This window comes from Pogoniulus pusillus, chromosome 4, assembly GCF_015220805.1.
Source record: "Pogoniulus pusillus isolate bPogPus1 chromosome 4, bPogPus1.pri, whole genome shotgun sequence".
Taxonomy (NCBI): domain Eukaryota; kingdom Metazoa; phylum Chordata; class Aves; order Piciformes; family Lybiidae; genus Pogoniulus; species Pogoniulus pusillus.
Genome location: NC_087267.1, coordinates 9313739 through 9336026, shown reverse-complemented (window position 1 = coordinate 9336026; position 22288 = coordinate 9313739). Strand labels below are relative to the sequence as shown.

The window sequence follows — 22288 nt, the reverse complement described above, 5'->3', positions numbered from 1 at the left end:
TTTTAGTTCAAAACTATTACTCCTTGTCCTGTTACTAACTGCCCCTATTCAAACCTATGTTCCTATCTTTCTTATAGGGAACTGAAAGGCCACAATAAGGTCTCCTCCGAGCCTTCTTTTCTCCAAACTGAAAACTCAAACTCTTTCAGCCTGTCCTCACAGGAGAGGTGTTCCATTCCTCTAACAATTTTTATGGCCCTCTTCTGGATCTGCCAATCTGAGTCATCACTGTGATGATTTGGGAGTTACACCCCTCCCCAAATTCACCAGACTAGACTCAATCAGCTGGAAGTTGGAAGCTACATTTATGGCTTAGCACAATTTACAAGCATATATATGTACAATATACAAATATTTACAGTTATATACAAGTTAAAAGTAATACAGAGATACATAATCCCTCCCAAAACAGTCAGACTACCCAGGAAGCTCCCAACCCACTTCCTCCCCCAGTTCCCTCTCTCTACCTTCTTCCCCTCCCCTCAGAAATAATCAGATAAACCTCTGTATATCTCACATGATAAATCTGCAGAGATCTGAGGTGAGATATCAGAAAGATGACAAGGAGATTAGAGAAAAAAGTTAGATCTGATTAAAGAGTTAAAGCAGATGCAACCACAGAGACCACCAGAGAAAAGAACAACTGCGAAGTATGTGAGAAGTGAGTACCTTATCTTGTATTTTGACTACTTGTGCCTCTCAACAGAAGAATCAGTGATACAGGTCACTGTTACTTTTCTTCTCACAGCTAAGGATTTAGTCTCTCTCAATAAAATATTCCAGTTAGCCTCAAACCAGCACATGAACTTGTTCCCACTGTCTGTTATTGATGAAGATATTAAATAGCACTGGTTCCAGTACAGAGCTCTAAGGAAAACCACTTGTCACCATTTTCCATCTGGGAATTGAGCAAATGACCACTACTATCTGGACATGACCTTCCAATCAATTCCGCAGAATGCACTGGGTTGGAAGTGGCATGTAATGGTCATCTAGTCCTAACCCTCTGCAGTAAACAGAGATATCCCCAGCCTCCACCACCTCCCTGGGCAACCTGCTCCAGCGTTCCATCACCCTTACAGTAAGAAGTCCTTCCTAATTTGCAATCCAAGTGCCCTTCTCCAGTTTAAAACCATTGCCCCTTGTCTTACTGCTACATGCTCTTGCAAATAGTCCTTTCACAACTTCCTTGTAGGCTCCCTTCAGGTACTTTAAGATGGTCTGCTAGGTGGTCTCCCTAAAGCCTTCTCTTCTCCAGGCTGAGCAACTCCAACTATCTCTACCTGTTTTTGTAAGAGAGGTGCTCCAACCCTCTGATCATTTTTGTTGCCTTCCTCTGGACCCACTTTATCAGCTCTGTGTCCTTCTTGTGTTGAGGGCCCCAGAGCTGAACACAGAACTCCAGGTGAGGTCTCACCAGAATAGAGAGACTCTCAACCTGCTGTCTATGCTTCTTTTGATACAGCCCAGGAAGCGACTGGCCTTTTGGGCTGCAAGTGCACATCACTGGCTCATTTAACATCTCATCCACCAGTACCCCCAAATCCTTTTCCAAAGTGCTGGTCTCTGTTACATCATCCTCCAGTACTTTTCCACAGGGCTACTCTTCATCACACCAATCCCCAACCCGCAGGGATAACGAGGATTGTACCATGCGGACCAATTTCTTACATGTGACACAGAGTTATGTTGTTGTTTGTTTTTTTAAAATCAATTAAAATATGTGAAAAACCACAGTACATGAGGATGGTACCTGAGAGAATGGCATCTGAGATCAGCTGAGAAATACACAAGCACACTGCATTTCACAAAGAATTTAATCACTATAGGAAGTAAAGTCCAATTATTGAAGCAATTTCACTTTTGTTGATACCAAAACAGAGGCTGGCTGCTTATCAGCAAATGTATTCAATGCTTCTAAGAAATGGGGACAATCTCACTTAGATTCTTGAAGCTGACAGTAAACATAGGTGAGATTTAAAGACCATAACAAACACCAGTCAACTGTATGTTCAGTGGTTTCTCCCTGTGTAGCAGTACCTTGACTTTCCAATCATTGTCACAAATCTTGCTATTTGCAACAACCTTTTGCACAGACTCACAATAATTACTGAGTACTGTTGACACATAATTCAACAATGAGAAAATGCTGGACTCAGTGCATAATGCAAGTATTAAAATAACTCTGCATGTGTTAGAACTTTGCAAGCATTGGTGACTTTAGTAGCATTACCGTCTTTTTACTACTGGATAAGTAAGCTTTGGCATTTAAATGAATCAAAGGTAAAGAAGAATAAATAGTTTCCTGTTCATTGTTATTCTGTGGGCTTTTTTCATTTTAGCTTAATCACAGAAACTCTCAACAGGTGCTAAGAAACACTCAATATAAAAAAAACTGATTAAGCAAACAAAATGCCCTTTGTGAGGAATTCTCAAGCTTTCAGATTTCAAATGGATTGTAGATCTAACATGCAAGATCCAGTTTCTCTGTGACTTCTTTTTTTAGCTCTTTCTTTTAACAATGAGAAGTAAAACAAGTTGCTTTGAACAAGTGGAGAATAAAAGACTTAAAAGCATTTGTAACAGAAACCTTTGACCAGTTGATTTTGTATAGCTACAACATGGAGAAAGTACTTCCAACAGTTTTGAAAGACCATGTGTTTTTACAGACCTAAAGCATTCAGTTGTTAATTTGCTGGTGACCCTCACCCAGTCTGTTGAAGAGAGCCATTGCTATCCTTGTATACACTTCCCATGAATCACTGTGACTTACTCTATGCTCAGAAGAAAGCCAGCCTAATCTTCCAAGTAGTATGAAGTGAAGACACTTTCCCCTGTTCTCCACTTCCAAATCTTTCAATCCAGTTAAAATTTGTCTTTTCTTTCCTTTACATAGATCTCCCTACTTCTCCTTCATTTCCTAGTAAACCAAGAAAATAAGACAGGAGATGGGAAGGAGAAGGAAAATGATATGGAAGTTCCTTGCCTAACCAAGCATGTTGTCATACATTAGTATCTTTGTTTTTCTCCAGTGATATGGAGAAACTATAATTCTGTTGGTACACAGGATTAAAGCTTTTAAAAAGTATTAAGACAGGATTTTACAATTTGAGAATATTCCTCACACAGAACTAGTTTTGTGATAGGTCAAAATCCAGGGTGTCTACTCCAGAATACTGCTTAAACATATTTTGTGTAACTAAAATACCCATGCAATATTACTTTCAGTAATTAAAATTACATATTTCTAGATTCTTGGAAATCAGAACAGTAAACAATGGCAGGTGTTAAATTTAGGATGTTTGTACTTCATACGGGATAAAGAAGATTGGAAAAAGCTATATCACTGCTTGTGGGAGAAAAATGCTCAAGTGTGTCAGACATTTTTTTTCCCTACAATCAACATTCTCTACTAAGTCCAAGCTTACTGACAGATACAGAGAACAAATTCCATAGTTTTCTTTACATTTTTGCTCACCATTCTAAGCTTTGAAAGAAGGAATATGCTTCTAGTCAAAATAACATCACTGGAAAATGCATGTTATCACTAGGATACTGTTTTGTGAGATCTCTCAAATAAAAAGACAAAGATTCTAGTTCTAGTTTCATTTTTTAAAGCTTCTGCAAATAGAAAGTAGGAAATATTGGAGAGCATGTACTTGAACATGAAAACAATAAAAGGCCTTCTAGCAATCCAGATGGATTACTGAGTATACTCAGAAGCTTTCACAGACAGGATCTTGAAGAGACTTAACTGGACAGCTGAAAGACATCTAACGAAGTTAAAAGCTGATAAATGCAAAGTAATGCAAGTGTAATGGTAAAAATCCCAACTTATTTTTCTTAAATAAAGCATATGAAAGCTTAACATAGGAAATGTAAAAACACTGCAATATTCTGGGCAGTTCATTCTGTCTGCTCAGTGAGCAGAAACTGCAAAACATCATGATACAACACTAAGAATCAAAATGCAATTTTTTTTTTTTACAAATAAATGATGACCAGAAAGAAATATGAACTCTGACCATAACTCAGAGTAATCCTGGCCAGATCTCAGCAGCAGTGATTCCACCAGTTTAGATCATAAGCTGAAAAAGGCTGTCTATAGCTAATTGATATCTGTCTCTGACAATCTACTGAGATGTCAGCCAACAGGCCAATTGCATCTACATAACAGTATTACATTTGGAGACAAACTGCTGTCCTCTATAAGATACAGAACATTTCAAATCATATCTATAGATGTTCTAAATAAGATTATCTTTCATATTATAGACAAAGCTGCACAGAGTACAGTTTAGGTAAAGATCCAGAAAGTAAAAAATGGACCCACCTGAACTGCTTAGCATAACAAGATTCTACAGAAAGGCATGAGATGAGTTTATGGAGTTTATGTGCTTTGCCTTTGAACATAGTAAGCAGTCAAAACAACTACTATTAGTAATGGACTCAGCACTATTAAGGATAGTATAGCTCAAATAAAACAGATGCAATTTGGGTCTTATAAGCATAAGAAGAGAAGATGTGTACATATATGGATGCTCACCACATGACAGTTCAGTCTGTTTACAACTGGTAGTCCTAGTAGGGAGGTATGGCTCCTCCAGTAAGTCCTCCTTTAGATGAACAGCTGTGCTAAAGCTTATTGCAATTCTAAAAACCTCAGCCAACACACATTAATGAGGAGGTTTCTTTATGACATTAGGTATCTTCCATAAAGATGCAAAATATGTACATGTGTATGTGCTACAACACATGAGGACATGCAGCACTGAAGTTATGCAGTATCTGATGCAGATGCTGTAAGTCTGAAGATTCCGTAAGAGGGTACTATATAAAACCACAACAATAAAAAAAAGCTGGTAAAAAGATATGAAAGAGTTTTTATATTGTATGGCCTACTATATATTTTAAGCTAACTTAAAATACTGCTCCAAAACCAGTGTATGCTTGTAAACATTAAATGCTAAATTTAATGTACTAAGTAATGATGTGCCTGCCCATCCACTCAGGAAACGGTGAACACAGATATTCTATTCAGGGTAGAATTGTCCTTCAATGCTGTACAAGACCTTCTGAGAACACTTGTGTATCTGCACTCTTGGAATGGAGTGGTTGCATAGATTTTTCCCTTAAGTTCCAGTTAAATCTAATAAATGCATGTTGATTAGATTACACTTTCATTGTCTTTCCTTCTTCCGTCAGTCGGAAGAAAGTGACTTATTTCACAGCCTTTTTTGAATCATAAATGCTATTTTTTGCCATCTACTTAATTTCCTGAAACACTTGGGAGCTATTAATTAAAAACTTCCACAGGTCCCAGAAAGAGCATTCTGTGGTTTCACCCTGTCAGGCTCCAGTGTTATAAAAAGCATTGTTCTATAAAAAACATGCATTATTATTGTCAATGAAATTCCGGTTTGGCATATATGTCAATTCTAGTTACTTTTAAAGGCAAAACCTCTAAAGAGGACAGGAGTGAAATGAAAAAAAAAGGAAGGTCAGAGAGAGCTTAAATACACCAGAAGAGAACAGAGATTTAAAATAATTGCATTTATAAAAAAGATACTGTAGTTTAGCAGCAGGAAGTATTTCTTATTGAATAATTCAAGAGAATCTGGATCAGAACCTTAACCTAAGTGCTAATTAGCCACAACAACTTACTTATTTTCAACAAAAATATAAAATAAGATCTAATTAATGACCATTCTCCATGGCAAAAGATGAAGTTCTCTAATTTATCTCTGAAAAAAGACACTACAAGAAAAACAAAATGAAAGGGGAGCATTAGAAGAAAAAAGCATTTCAAAGGCTAGGTTCCTGTGGGCATTTCAGTGCCTAGGGCATGCTGCTCTCGTTAGCCCCTGGAACTTGTCATTGCAAGAGAGAGAAGATTATTTATTTCTAGGAGAACACAGAATAAGAGTTGTACATTTTCTAAACCGAGGTATCCTGTTACTTGGATTGAAAAAGGAGAACACCAGAGCCATATATTTTTTTATAACTACAAAAAAAAAGGACAAACCAAGCCTACACAATTCTTTGAAACTGAGCTGAGAAGCTCCTTCAGCAGTTGATAACACAGTGCTCTGCTATAACATGTTTTTTTGCAGTTTAGCACATCATATTATTTCACAACTGGAAAGCAAAGGGATACAAAAGCTATGCATAGAGCTCTGAAAATTTTATAACGCAGAGCTGAAAGATTTCTTACAGGGAGCTGCAGTGTGCTCAGGTACACAGTAAAACTGATTCTGTTGTTGTTAGCCATATTATTTGCAACGCTCACGCGATCCAAACTACAAATCCAATAGTAATACAATAAATGCTAGCTAATAAGCCATAAAAATTCAACTGAATGTTTCTACTAAACATACATTTATAATCTACCTTCAGACTAAATGGCACTTGGCTCATTAATTTTATTGTACTAAATACTGAAGTCATACCAGCAGGCCATTTCCATAATAAAGCTAAAATGGTTTTATTGACTTATGTTCTGCGCATGTTTTGAGTGATTAGTAGCACTGATCAAGGTTCCAAAAGGACAGATGTTTATCTGGCAGTAAGAATGAGTGAATTCTCAGCTGTCAACTTTCAAACAGAAGTTCAAGTGAAATGCATGTCGACGGCTAAAGCTGAGTCTCATTGCTGAGATTTAACTGACTATTTAAGACTTCGTTAATTAGTGAAGTATTGAAGCTTAGCTATTCTTTTCTCAGAATTTTCATTTACTTCTGATATAGGCACTCTGGAACATGAAGACAGATCTTTGTAAGAAGGCGGCAGTCTCCACTAAAAATCTGCAAGTCACACTGCAGATAGTCAAGGCATTGTACAGATTTAGCTGACACTAAGATGTGAGTTCCTCCCTGCAACATTTGTAAGCAGCAATACAACACTATATTCATGCCAAACTAGTTTGCTTGCAAGCATGCTTTTCCTTTAAGGAGACATTTGCCTTATAAATTCCAGCAACCCATCAAACTCTTAAAAAAATTCATTTCAAGGGCAGAACTATAGATCTTCTTCCTGTGCTTGCTTCTCACATGCATATTGACACAATCTTTCTACCTTCCTTAGCATCTGTTATGTATTCGCATATTATGTCGTACAGTATAATCAAGATGCAATCTCTACATCCCCATTATTGTGCATTTCCAGTATCTCTGTTCCTTGCATTTGAAAGACAAATCTCATGAAATGAGAAGCTGTACAGAAAAATTATCTGAATCTCTATTTAGAAAGCTACCAGCTCTTAAGAACATAACGTTCTGCTGGTAATCCCTTTCTCTGCATAGTGCTCAGCAGTCTTGCTTTCAGTCATCTTCACTTCGCTGCAGTCGGATGCCAGCTCTCAAAATAGGCTGCTATAGGCTCTATGCCATTTGGACACAGTAATTACATAACGTACAATGTAATGGGGCCTCCAATTAAGTGAAGAAAACAAACATAAGTTTCTGGAAAAGCTGAAGAAGTTTTAGAACGCAGCATTTATTTAGAAAGTACCTGAGCACTTTCTTTTGCTATTTAATGAAAGGGGTTTTTTTCCTTTTTAACTTACCAGGCATTATAATATTGGAAAAACCTAGCTTCCTTGTTATGGATACTCCATGGGTAAACATCGATGTATACTCTCTCCTAATTTGTTCTATGTCTCCATGTAGCAACTGAAGAGAAACTGCCAGACCTGAAAATGAAGAAAAGCACAAGAATACGTAAGATGTTCCAACAGATTATGGTCATCAAGTATATTTGCATTACTGAGAACTGAGAAAATTTGGAGGAAGCTCAGTAACACCAAGTGCACACACCTAAATGTCTTTTAAAAGATGTATTTGGGAAGGTTGCCAACATCCAGAAATCAATAAATACTTAAAACAACTACTATGAAAATGCAACAGCAAATTTATTACTGCTATGTAACAGCTAAAATGAGAGGTCAGATCAAAATTAACTCAACAGGGAGAGACTGAGGCCTGGACTGGAAAAAGAATTGGAAAAATATGAAATCAGAAAAATATCCATCAGTAACATTTGCTATAATTTCAAATTTTCACTTCTTTAACACAATGTTGGTTTCATTGGCATGCAAGAAGTGCTAAAACAATGGTCCCTATCTATGGAAGAAAGTCTCACTGATATACAATTTATTAATCTAAACCAAACAAATAAACTCTGATAAATCAATGTAGTATGAGTATGTTTCATTCAAGAACAGTGATTTCATAGTGACTGAAATTACAACTTTGTTTCAGTATTTATCAGATTTAATCAACCATGCTTATTCCTATGTGTGATAGATTTTGTAAAATGCAAAGACAGCCATATAGTAGTTTTCCAGTATTTATTGCTGTAGAATCAAGGAAGAATAACTTCATCTACTATATACACAGTATACAAATAAAGTACAAACAGTATACTTCATTACAGCTGAGATGAACAAAAACACAGGCATGTCCTTTGGCCATTTCAAATATAATCAGAGGCAAGTATCAGGATGGTACAGCTTGTAAAGATTAATCTTCTCCGACCTTCAACATTGCTACAGAATATCACGTGCCAACATACAGACCAAGGAGAAGGTAAGAGCAAACTCTTCATATAGACTGAACTGGAGATAAACAGACAATATAGGAGAGTCATAACTAACTTTAAGCTTAAGAAAGTAACATGCACATACAAACTGAGCAAAGGCATTGGTTCTTTGGGCTTTGGAACAAATTTCCCCAACCATGTTATTATTTAACTGAATAGAAATACTTGAAGTTTGACAGTTCTTAAATCAGAGCTTGAAAACTCTGTACTGTGTACTAGCAGTCCTTCCCACTGTATTAAAGAGCTCAGAGATGTAATAAGCATGAGAACTTTTGTAATTTCCTCATATCTGTGCTATACATATTTTGGCAGCTCCTGATAACATGATACTCTGACCAGATTTCTATTTTTTTATGAAAAACAACTCACCTACATTTCAAATAAGTACACAATCAAATTTTACAGGAAAAAAAAATTCAATAAAGTCTCATTCTATTTTAAAGACTGCATTTAACACAGTACTATTCATTATTTTGGTAATGAATTTTTTTCTGTGGTTATCCAATTGACAAGTTACTGGAATTTGTGATAGTTATTGCTCATGTTAAAGTTGAAACAACTCATATTGCAGCCAGCTGATACTACAGGATGTTAGTAAGAAATCATGCAGCTAAAATTCAGATTATTAGAGCAGGGGAATTTTTTCTCATTGCTGGATGAGAAGAGCAAGGCTGGGTATAGTCCACTTATGGTATTTAGTCCATCTCCAATCTTGTTTATTTTATATATTTTAGGAAATAGTTCTACAAAGATGTGTTTTCATACCCCATTATGCCCTTATTGTGCTGTTTCCTTGGAAACCTAAACAAAGATTTGCCACAACCATAACAGTATTAATCAGATACTGTACACCGCCTGGCGTTCAGTAAAGTTATTGTGTTTTCTAAAGAAAAGTTGAAGACCACAAATCCAATTAGTATGGAAGGTTTTGTGTGTGTACAAATCTCATAGATTTCCTTGAACATTTTATTTAGCTCAAAAATGAAGTAAACATAAAAAAACTTCAGTGGCAAAACAGCTTTAACTTGAGAAACAAGCTGCCTGCAAAAGGATCTGAAGTACTTGTTCATGCAAGGCAAGAAATGTATTAGAGCTCTGTATTTCACATCATTCATTATTAGAAAATGGAGTCAATTTCTCTTAATCCACAAGCATCAAGAAAATCCCCCACTGAACACACTTAAACCACAGTTTAGTCGTTTTATGTAGAGTTCAAATACATCTTTGGAATATAAATGATATACATCTACCAATTCTTCAGAACACTGAAGGGCACTACATTAAAGAAAGTGAAGTTCCTTAGCATTATATGGTATAAACAGTTTAGCACAAAAGGCAAGATCAAAACTAAACCAGAATGGAAACAGCAAAGGTGGTCAGGGAAGTCTGAAGAACCCCCAAAAAAACAAGGTTTCAAGTTAACAGTCCTGCCACTGAGGATCTAGCTGCTGAATAAAAAGGGAATTGACAAGAAGGGAAGATGAAGATCTGATAAATCTGGTAAAAGTGCTAAAGGTAAGAGCATACAGAGTTTTTATAGCCAGTTCTGATCCCCAGTTAAGTGTTCTGATTGCTCTCTCAAAGCTCCACTAGTTTTGGAAGGAAACCAGGGCCCCTTGCATTAAAGGGCCTAAAATGAGAAGATATATACAGTTACTGAGGTGTGAACACCCCAACTACAGAAACAGTTGCTTGTATGCTCACTGACTTACATTCAGAAACATACTGTATATGAAAAGCCAGGAAATCCCAGTAGGTCTTTGGTTTCATGGTTTCAATCTGGAAAGATGGGGTATGGTGACCAAATTATCAGCAAGCCAAGTCGTTTGTTATGAGTAGCTGGATTTTGCCTGTTTTTTTCTCCTTTCTCTCTAGGCTACTCTTGGAATAATTTTCATGTTTGCTTTTGTGCTTTACACCTTGCCATTTCTTCACTGATCTGAAAGGTCACATTAAACCTTCATTCATCATATGTGTATTACATATGCGACATACCTATTTTTTGTTCTCTTTGTTTCCCCTAAATCTAGTTTAATTCTGCTCTCAAAGTCACGCTATTTTATGACCAGTGATTGTCCACTGATGAGCTGTTGATAGGCCTGGAGCCTCTAGTATCATCCCGTGTACTTCCAAGGCTTTAGTTATGGCCACATACCTTTACTCTTCTACGTTCCATTTTAGTCCAGAGTTACAGAAGCTAATTCTGTACACCATAACTACATATTATAACTATCCATTAAACAGCAAAGTAGGTTATACTACACAAATGTACAAAGCTAAGCAAAAGCTAAAATAAAGTAGACATAATTTATTATTTTGTCGTTACAGAAATGTTTTTACGGGTCAGAACAAGCCTCCAGGCAGACTAAGACAATTCCAGCCAACCAAGGCCAGACAGGTAATGAGGACTGTGTTATCAGCTTAACACAAAGCCTGCAACCAGTTACAAGCCACAGCAATTCCATATTTATTGGTCTATAAAAATACAATACACTTGCCAAAGAAATTAGATGCTCATCATGACTGAGGAACTATGCATCTGAAATAAAAGTCATGGGGAAGAGGTACTTTAAAAAGATGAAACACTGCTCACTGGACAAGGTACTAAAGTTTGTATCATTACTATAAATCAAGTTACCTGACCATTAATTAGAATTAACTAACACAATTTAAAAGATACTGGTATGACACAAGACAATTGAGATTTTTAGAATGTTGCACATTTCACTGAAGATGGAGTCCTTCAGACAAAATGGAACAAAGAAAAATCTATTAGCTGAAAGACACCATCTTCCTCACCATAAAGTAATCAGAATTTTGCATACCGTAACAGTCCAAAAGCCACTGAATTCAATTTACAATTGATGAAAGCTGTCTCTACAGAGAAGAAGTAAAGGAGATGAGGAGAAATGTTATGGCTCCTAGAAAGGATGGTTCAATCATCATATAATAAGTAATGAGACTAGGTCAAGAAGAAGCAGGCTTCCAAGAAATTTGGTCAGCTACCAGTCCGGGAGAAATGGAGAAGAAGCTCAAGGAAAAGGAACGCAATAAAAACAATGCAGAAATGCAGAGATATTCTTCTTGTATATGGAGAGAGAAAGTTAATTTATCAACATTTGTCTTAAGGAAACATGAAAACATTTTCTATCATATAACGAAGGTAATATCCTTTTGTCTTAATTTATTCTACTCCAATGAGGTATGCCAAAGGCAGTTCTTTCTCATTTAATTTCATGCACTAGACAATAAAATCATCAGCTTAAAAAAAAACAACAAAAAAATCAGAGCATTCCTGAGAGAACAGCTGGGCACAAAGCAAAATAGAAAACTGAAACCACACACTGCATCTGACCGTGGTAGGTATGATCATTATACCACCTATAACACCTAGAACCTGTCCAAGACTTCAAAACTACAAATTCTTAATTTTGAGAACATTAGAAGCTAAAACATAACAATGAAAATTATTATTCAGTCTCTGAGAATCTGGCACATTGTCTTTAATTAGGTACACAGCATACCTTTGTCTTCTCAAATTCAATTACTGCCTTAGCAGTAACTAAAACCTCTTTTTTATCTATTATTCTTTATTTAGTCCAGTTTTGAAAATATTACTACAAAACTCTGTGTGGCACTGCAAACAGACAGGCTTTGATTTCTTTTGCAAGCACATGAAATGTCTCACAATTAATTTGTATCATAGTTCACCACAGATTATCATTTAGTTGAAAGGGAACAGAAAAAAAAGGAAATTTACTGAATAGGCAATCCAGATTTTCGCTGGGTCTGTTATTTTACCTTAAACCAACTTATACGTTCCACTATTGATTTCTGCTTTTAATTATGACAAAAGGCAGCTGTTCATTAAGCTTATGGAGCAGTTATTTGCATTTGAGCTTCTGGGGGGAGGGGAAAGCATTTACATTCAGCTTCTATCTACTGGCAGCAAAGAATCCTGGATCATATTAAGAAGAAGATGCCTAGCAGCTGCTCAGGAAGCCAATAGCAAAAAAATCCTCAGACCTAATGCTATTCAGCACTGTTTGGATTTTGGGAAAGATAATCCATCCAAATAACAGGTGTATTCTGAAAGCATACAGGTGTTCCCACTCCTGATATTATTTAAATTGTCCAAATTGCCACTGCAATGGTAAAACCAAAATATTTCCACATTGTCATTGGCAAACAAATGATTTATTGATTTAATGTGATCTGTAAAATATCTTCATTTAAATCTTATGCAATTTAACCACAACAATATTGTGGGGGTGAGGGGGGGAGGGGAGGAGCAGAGGAGTGGAACAAAAATCAACCAAATTAAAAACAAACAAAAAACCCAAAAGCTGCTGAAGTGTCTAAAGCCCAAATCTTACAAGAAGATAAGGGAACTGTTGTTGTTTAGCCTGTACAAAAGGAGACTTAGGGAAGACTCTATTGCTCTCTACAATTACCTGAAAAGAGGGTGAGGTATGTGTTGGTCTCTTGAAAGTAACAAGAAACAGGACAAGAGGAAATGGCCTCAAGAAGTGCCAGGAAAGGTTTAAACTGGACATTAGGAAAAAAAAATATTCTTCAAATAGGTTGTCAACCACCAAACAGGCTGCCCAGGGAAGTGGTTGAGTCACCATCCACAGAGGCATTAGAAAGACTTGTAGATAGGACACCTGGAGTGCATTGGTTTAGTGGTAGATTTGGCTGATAGGTTAAAGGTTGGACTCGATCATCTTAAGGGTCTTTTACAACCTAAATGGATCAGTACTGAGATGAACAATAAGTTATATCTTCTGCTGGATGCAAGATGCCCCTGAACATACAACAGCACATTTTTCATTCTTTAAAAACAGAAAGCAACATAGAGCACAGTATGACTTTAACTTTATGAGGGCCCTCATCTCCAGCAAAGTCTACAAGTGACACTACATGAAGAACACTTAGAGGTAATTACATCAAAAATTAACCATGAAAATGTTTCTTCAAGTCCTTATGGTAAAGCCAGAACTGTTCACAGAAAACAACACAAGCTTGAACTGCTGTAAAAATGTAGAAAGTTTACATCTGTCCGGTCTGTAAATCTGCTGCCTTTAAGAGCTAATACATTTTCCCAAAGCTATCATAATAAATATACGCTTTGATCTGGGCCCCCCAGTTTAGGAGGGACATTGAGATGCTTGAGCATGTCCAGAGAAGGGCGACAAGGCTGGTGAGAGGCCTTGAGCACAGCCCTACGAGGAGAGGTTGAGGGAGCTGGGATTGGTTAGCCTGGAGAAGAGGAGGCTCAGGGGTGACCTTATTGCGGGCTACAACCTCCCCTCAAGTAGTTGTAGCCAGGAGGAGGTTGCTCTCTTCTCTCAGGTGGCCAGCACCAGAACGAGAGGACACAGCCTCAAGCTATGCCAGGGGAAATTTAGGCTGGAGGTGAGGAGAAAGTTCTTCCCTGAGAGAGTCATTGGACACTGGAATGGGCTGCCCGGGGAGGTGGTGGAGTCGCCGTCCCTGGAGCTGTTCAAGGCAGGATTGGACATGGCACTTGGTGCCATGGTCTAGCCTTGAGCTCTGTGGTAAAGGGTTGGACTTGATGATCTGTGAGGTCTCTTCCAACCTTGGTGCTATTGGACTTGATGATCTGTGAGGTCTCTTCCAATCCTGATAATACTGCGATACTGTGATATTACACTGTAGATTAAGCTACCAATGTTAACAATTTGGTTATTCCTGAATTTGGGAAAAGGCTTTTTTTACATGAGATTGATGAACAACACCATCTATCTATAACAAGTACTTGAAAACAGTAAAGTTCTTGTTGTAAGTGGGACTAGTTGAAATCTGAGTTTGGGGGAAAATGCAATGAGGCAGATTTAAAAGTTATGAAATATTTATTAATATACACAAAATAAATCCCCCAAACCTATTTACAACTCTCCACACAAGCTCTTGGATGCAGTTAGCAGAACTATTCTACAGAATGTCTCTGCACAATGGAATTTTGAAAGGTTTCAGAAAATGTCTTTGCTAGAGAGTCTGGCGGCTTCATTCGCCGCTTGTGAGGCTGATTTAAATCCTTTAGCAACTTGAACAAGAATGGAGAATACTCACTAGTCCCTAATGTCCGTGGCCCGAAAACATAGGCAGGAAAATACTCAACAGAAGCCCTGTGGCTAATTCCACGTGGGCTGCTGGCTGAGGCGGGCGGCTGAGGCGGGCGGCTGAGGCGGGCGGCTGAGGCGGGCGGCTGAGGCGGGCGGCTGAGGCGGGCGGCTGAGGCGGGCGGCTGAGGCGGGCGGCTGAGGCGGGCGGCTGAGGCGGTGGCTGAGGGCTGAGGCGGCGGGCGGCTGAGGCGGTGGCTGAGGGCTGAGGCGGCGGGCGGCTGAGGCGGTGGCTGAGGGCTGAGGCGGTGGCTGAGGGCTGAGGCGGCGGGCGGGCGGGCGAGCGGCAGATCAGCGTGGAATGAACGAGCACGCCAGCACCTTTTCCCCTGTTCACCCCCATTTATAGGGTAATGGCCGAGGCTAATGGTCTCATTGACCACACAATCACCCAATCACCTCTGGCAACCACCCAAGCAGACACGGAAATGGCAGAACCCACAGGCTGTTGTCTTCCATAGAATGGGGGCGCACAGGCCTGCCACGGGACAGGGGCGCGGTCCCCATGGAACCCCTCTCAGGCAAAGAAACTAAGTTGCCTGGGTTTCTTTTGTCCTGTTTTCCCGCCTCTGGCTGCAATGCAGACAGGCAGGTAAAAAAGACAGGACATGCTTGTGAGACATATATACTTGATCCGATCAATTCGTGGCAGGAGGCCCAGGACAGGGAGGAAGGGGGGTTTTGAATGGAGCTGCACTCCTCCTTGCACAACCATCACAGAAGCATACACTTGGCTTAAGATAACAGCAATAAATAATTAGAAGCTAGAAAGGTTGGTGGAGGAGGGAGGCAGGTGGAAGACACAGCCTTTGCACATGAGCAAACAGAGGACTAGTTTGGAGTTCAAGGAGCGGACACTTGAGGAGGATCCCTTACTTCATCACTGAAGACCCCTTACTTCATCCCTGAAGACCACCAGAGGGACCACCGAGTAAAAAGAGACATGCGTGGAAGAGACACCTCCCATTCTTAGAACTGATAAGGACAACCCAACCTTTTCTTAGAATTAGTAATGAATCTGTAATAGAATAGGGTATAAAAAGAGAACACTAAAAACAAAAGGTGTGCGTTAGGGCAGAGCAGAGCCTCCCTGCGCACCCAGGCCTGTACACTGCTTGATTCCTGCAACTCTATTAAAGCCTTATTTTGCATGAACGCAAGTTTATGCCTGTTATTTATGACATGCTTAAGCCCATTTTTATGTCCTTTAGGGCTATTCACCACAGTTCGATAAACCCTTGCCTAAAAACCTGCTCTACACCTGACATTTTTAAATGCTCAGGTTGTTACTCAGGGTCACATAACTGTGAACAATCTATGTGCCAAACTCTCTTCCAGCTTTAGCACTTACTGAGAACAAAAAGGAGTGCCTTGATTCATTGTGTATTTCATGTATCAGCATTATTCTTACTTTAAACGCATTTCAAATAACAGCCTGTAGTGACAACTAATTCTAAAACCCATCAAAATGAAACGCATAGAACAAATCTTGTCACAAAAAGGAAGGAAAATGAAACCTGGCAGATTAATAAGTTGTCATAGAACTGAAGGAATTAAAACAAATGCCCTGCTTTTTAAATGGTGGCAATGTTGTGCTGGTTTAAGACTAACTGAAGTATTTTACTGAGAGAAATTAAATCCTTAGCTGTGAGAAGAAAATAAAAAACCACCAACATGTGCCTTGTATCACCCGTTCTTCTGCTGAGAAATGCAACTGGTCAAAATACAGAGAAGACACTCCCTTCTCACACACTGCTCAGCTCTCACTTCGAGCTGTGCCTTCTTTCTGGTGCTCTGGTCTCTGTGGCTGCCTCTGCCTTAACTCTAATCTAAGCACTCTGTGCTGGGTTAGGAACTGGCTGGAGGGCCGGACCCAGAGTGGTGGTGAATGGTGCCACATCCAGCTGGCAGCCAGTCACTAGTGGTGTCCCTCAGGGATCAGTGCTGGGCCCCATCCTCTTTAACATCTTCATAGATGATCTGGATGAGGGCATCGAGTCAGTCATCAGCAAGTTTGCAGATGACACTAAGCTGGGGGCAGATGTGACTGAGCTGGAGGGCAGAAGGGCTCTGCAGCGGGACCTTGATTGCCTGGATAGATGGGCAGAGTCCAATGGGATGGCATTCAATAGCTCCAAGTGCAGGGTGCTGCACTTTGGCCACAACAACCCCATGCAGAGATACAGGCTGGGGTCGGAGTGGCTGGAGAACAGCCAGACAGAGAGGGATCTGGGGGTGCTGATTGATACCCGCCTGAACATGAGCCAGCAGTGTGCCCAGGTGGCCAAGAGGGCCAGTGGCATCCTGGCCTGCATCAGGAATGGTGTGGTCAGCAGGAGCAGGGAGGTCATTCTGCCCCTGTGCTCTGCACTGGTTAGACCACACCTTGAGTACTGTGTTCAGTTCTGGGCCCCCCAGTTTAGGAGGGACATTGAGATGCTTGAGCGTGTCCAGAGAAGGGCGACGAGGCTGGGGAGAGACCTTGAGCACAGCCCTACGAGGAGAGGCTGAGGGAGCTGGGATTGTTTAGCCTGGAGAAGAGGAGGCTCAGGGCAGACCTTATTGCTGTCTACAACTACCTGAGGGGAGGTTGTAGCCAGGAGGAGGTTGCTCTCTTCTCTCAGGTGGCCAGCGCCAGAACAAGAGGACACAGCCTCAGGCTACGCCAGGGGAAATTTAGGCTTGAGGTGAGGAGAAAGCTCTTCACTAAGAGAGTCATTGGACACTGGAATGGGCTGCCCGGGGAGGTGGTGGAGTCGCCGTCCCTGGGGCTGTTCAAGGCAGGATTGGACGTGGCACTTGGTGCCATGGTCTAGCCTTGAGCTCTATGGTAAAGGGTTGGACTTGATGATCTATGAGGTCTTTTCCAACCTTGTTGATACTGTGATCTAACCCTTTTATCTCACTGTGCTAGTTTGAAGCAGAGTAAAATGTTTTGGTGAGAAGAACTAGATCATAGGCTGTGAAAGGAAAACAATGGTGATGTCTACTTCCCTCAGAGTCTCAAAGGAGTTTGGGAAGGAGAAATGAAAACATTAGATAACACTCTCGCCATTTTCACTCACTCTGGCTGGGCTGCTGACTGAGCTGCATCTCCCCAACCTCACCTTCCATTTGGCCTAACCCACCTTTGCTTCTTCACCTCTTGGCCGAACCTCTATTCTTCCTTAGGACTGGGGTAAGGTCGAGAGGGGCGGGGGAAGGTGCAGGGGGAAGGTGCAGGGGTGGTTGAGAGCCTCTCCTGGGGACACAGGTTTCTGGGAGGGGAGTTGTGTTTGTGTATTACCTTTTACCTTGTATATTTCTGTATCTAACTGTATATACTGTAAATATCTGCTTGTATATTGCACCAGCTGTAAATAAATAGCTTCATTTATATTCCCAGAGCCAGCTGAGTCTAGTCTGGGTATTTCTAAAGTGTGGGGGGGCAGGGAACACCCAAACCATCACACTCACAGTCTCCCAGTTATCACATGAGATAAACGTGGGTTGATCTGGTTATTTCTAAAGGGAGAGAAAGAGGGAGGGGGAAGGGGGGATTGGGTCAGGAGCCTCCTGGGGACTGTTTCTGGGAGGGTTATTGTGTTTCTGTACTACTTTTAAACTGTGTATAGCTGTATATATGGTAAATATCTGCTTGTATATTGTGCTAAGCTGTAAATATAAAGCTTCATTTCTTAATTTCCAGCCAGCTGAGTCTAGTCAGGGTGATTTCATAAGAGTGGGGGTCAGGTAACATCCAAACCATCAAAGATGTGTAGACACAAAATACATCTGTGAACCCTGCTGAGAGATGACAAACACGAGGGAACTTCTGTGATCTATGTCCAAGAGTTAGCTAAAAGTTAGGTACTTCATGTATATGCTACCACTTGTGCTTTCCTTCCTCCTCATTTTCTACAAGCTATTGCTCCACTGAACTCTGCACTGTAGCTAACAGCTATAGCTTCTTGCAGCAAGCAATATACATTTTATTTCCCATCCACCACTTCTCACACTGATTCATAGGAAAAAGCTCTCCTTGCAACTCTGGGTAATGCTGTGAACTGCTGGGGCAGTGTTGTGCAAACACAAGACACACTACTTCCATCTAGAAAATACTAAGTTACCACAGCTCTATTCCTAGAAATACTGTTTCCTAAAAGTAAACTTATACAGAGCTATCAATTCCCTGATGTATTTGGTCTCTTGCAGGTTTTCATGACACAAAGTGAAGAAAAATTATACTACTCAGTTATCTAACTTCATGAGGCTTCTACAGTTTCTCTACTGCAAGGTGGCCTTGTGGCCAAGAGGGCCAATAGGATCCCAGGGTGCATTGAGAAGAGTGTGCCCAGCAGATCGAGGGATGTTGTCCTCCCCCTCTACTCTGCCCTGGTGAGACCTCATCTGAGTACTGCACTCAGTATTGGGCTCCCCAGTTTAGAAGGGACAGGGATCTGCTCAGGAGAGTCCAACAGAGGGCTATGAGGATGATTAGGGAACACATGCCTTATGAGGAGAGGCTGAGGGACCTGGGCCTTTTAGTCTGGAGAAGACTGAGAGGGGATTTAATAAATGTTTATAAATATCTGAGGGCTGGGGGTCAGGAACAGGGAGACAGACTCTTCTCACTTGTTCCCTGCAAAAGGACAAGGAGCAATGGATATAAGCTGCAACACAGGAGGTCCACCTCAACACAAGGGGGAACTTCTTTACTGTAAGGGTCACAGAGCAATGGAACAGGCTCTCCAGAGAGGTTGTGGAGTCTCCATCTCTGAAGACTTTCAAGGCCCATCTGGATGCCTTCCTCTGTGACCTGAGCTAGACTGTATGGTCCTGCTCTGGCAGGGAGGTTGGACTCGATCTCTTTGGGTCCCTTCCAACCCCTTGACATCCTGTGATCCTGGGAATGATGATTCTTAATAGGCTTCCTCCTCTGAACCAAGGAATTTTTAAGTGAAAACTTTTTTTTGTGACACAGAAGATGAAATAGGCAAAGTAAATGGTTTTCCACCTATTTTTTTTAATTTCTCAGTGTTTGACAGTACCCATGGAAAGAAGACATTGTGTCATGAGGCTGTTGGACACAGGTAAGTAGATGTGGGGAGACATACTACCCCAAAGCACATACCACTTTCTATCCAACAGCCTCCATTGCCATACTTGTCTCAAAATCTGTGTCTTGTCAGAGAAATTCATGCACTGGGATGGTCTACCTTGTGCCTTCTCTGACCAAGTCTTGTACAAGACTTATACAACCCCTGACCTAGACTGAGATGTAGTGTGAACATGGAAAAAAAATAACACATGTAAGGTAACAAAGGCTCCCTAAAACCAAGGCTGTCTGCTTTATGAAACATACTTTAGTCTAGTTGAATTAAAATTATAGCAGTGTAATTAAACTTGTTTTTGAATGAGCAATCTTATTGAACTTCAAGAATGTTAGATCCCACTTTGAAATTAGTTCCTTTTTGAACTGGTGTTGGATCACATAACCTGAGAGGACTCTTCCAATATAACTAACTGCATGATTTGATGAATAACTTTTCCCCTAAGAAGACACTTTGTCCTTCCATGTGATGGGATTCTTGGCAAACATTTCCCAACAATATGGGCTTTGACTTCTTCATGATTCAGTAGGGGTCATTATACAGTTGTCCATTTATTGGCCAGCCTTCTTTTGCTAGGCAGCATCACTATGGATGACCCTCTGCATGTAGATTTTTGCACAGGTACATGGAAACAAATTTTAATTTATTACAGATAGTAATCTATTAATTTGAAAAACCTACTTGTACATCTTTCTCTTTTAAAGAAAGAAGTAACAGTTTGTGGTTGACAGACTTAGGACAATTTGTTACAAATCGAACTACAACTTGTATCCATCTGAAAAACAGTCTCCCAATTCAAATCTTGCCTCCACCATATAAAAAAAATGTTCCTGGCAACTACTTAATGCAATACAGTATTTATTTACTTCATTCCTTTTATGATCTAAACTGTATAATGTATATTTATGTATTTAAAGTATGATTATAATAAGGATTACTACATAATACTTATGACCTAAACTGTAAATTAAATTCAGCATAGGCAAGTGTAGGGTCCTGCAGCTAAAGAAGAGTAGCCCACATAGCCTAGGGGTTGACCTGCTGGAAAACAGCTCCATAGATACAGACCTGGGAGTTCTGGTAGGTACGTTAACCATAAGCCAGCACTGTGCACATATGGCCAAGAAGACCAACGGTATCTTGGAGTGAGCGTGACCAGCAGGTTGAGAGAGGTACTCCTCCCCCTTTTATATGGCCTAGTGAGTCCACATCTGGAGTACTGAATCCAGTTCTGGGCTCTTCAATTCAAGAGACTGGAAACTATGAGAGAATTCGAGAGGGCTGCAAAGATGATTAGGGGACTAGAGCATCCCATGGGGTTGAAGAGCTGAGACAATTGGGTCTGTTTAGCCTGGAAAGGAGAAGACTGAAAGGGGATGTTATCAATGCTTATAAATATCGAAAGGGCAAATGTCAAGAAGAGGGAGACAGATTTTAAGTAATGCCTGGCACAGGACAAAGGACAACAGGCACAAACATAAGTAGTTCCACCTAAACATAAGAAAAAACATCTTTACTTTGAAAGTGACAAAGCATTGTAACAGGCTGTCCACAGAGGTTAAGGCTCTAGAGACTTTCAAAACCCACCCCGACAGCTTTGTCTGCAACCTGCTCTAGTCGGAGTGTTGGACTACTTGATCCCCAGAGCTCCCTTCCAACCCCTACCATTTCTGTATACAGAAGCTGTACTTTGACCCTCTATGTAACAGCTGAAAAAATTAACACTGCCACTGTATTAAAAAAAGGGGAAGAATTTATGCTTAAGCCAAGAGGACCAAGGAAAACCCCACCACCTTGAATGCTTTTACTAAAACTTGAAGTCTTTCTATCAACTAAATTCAGTGTATAATTAACAGCATTTCCAGTGGAGTTTAAAATACAAGTTTGGCATTGCTACTACAGAATACATCACACTGTGTTCAGTAAGCATGCAATTAGGTTACATCACCCTTGTCTAGCTCATCAAAACATTGCACAATAATAGTACAGGAAAAGACCTTCCCACCACATTCGCTATTTTCATGGAATACACACAAGAGTTTAAAGCTAAAAAGAAGTAGATATATTTATATTTTATTACACCAATAATGTAATCTCTGTAGGATTTGGAATGATTTTCACCCCTTTGGCTGTAACAACTGAAAAGTATGCATATCCCTGTCTCGGCTCTCGAGAATTGTTCCATCTGGTGCATGCAGCCTTTCATGACTTGTTGTCAAGGGAAGCCAAACTGGCATTTACACAGGAGCTTATACGTGAGAATGTTAGGTATCTAAAGCAAAAAGCATTTCATTAAAACCAAATCTTTCTTCTCTAAAGAGGGTGATAAAAAAGGAAGTTGTAGTAGATTTTTCATCATTTTTGAAATATGCTTTTCATAAGATAACTCACTGGGGAGAATATTCACATCTAACACAAGACCAAGGTTTAAATCTCTTCTCTGCAGGTTTT

The 22288-nt window shown here is 40.1% G+C and overlaps 1 protein-coding gene across 8 annotated transcripts in view; it reads right to left on the bottom strand.

The window, feature by feature from the left end:
• DOCK4 (dedicator of cytokinesis 4) overlaps nucleotides 1-22288 on the bottom strand; it is a 281325-nt gene that overhangs the window by 116102 nt on the left and 142935 nt on the right. For all 8 annotated transcript variants that reach the window (XM_064142114.1, XM_064142115.1, XM_064142118.1 and 5 more), the window contains one exon: nucleotides 7565-7690. In XM_064142114.1, the coding sequence (XP_063998184.1) occupies nucleotides 7565-7690 (126 nt within the window). The remainder of the gene's footprint in view (nucleotides 1-7564; nucleotides 7691-22288) is intronic.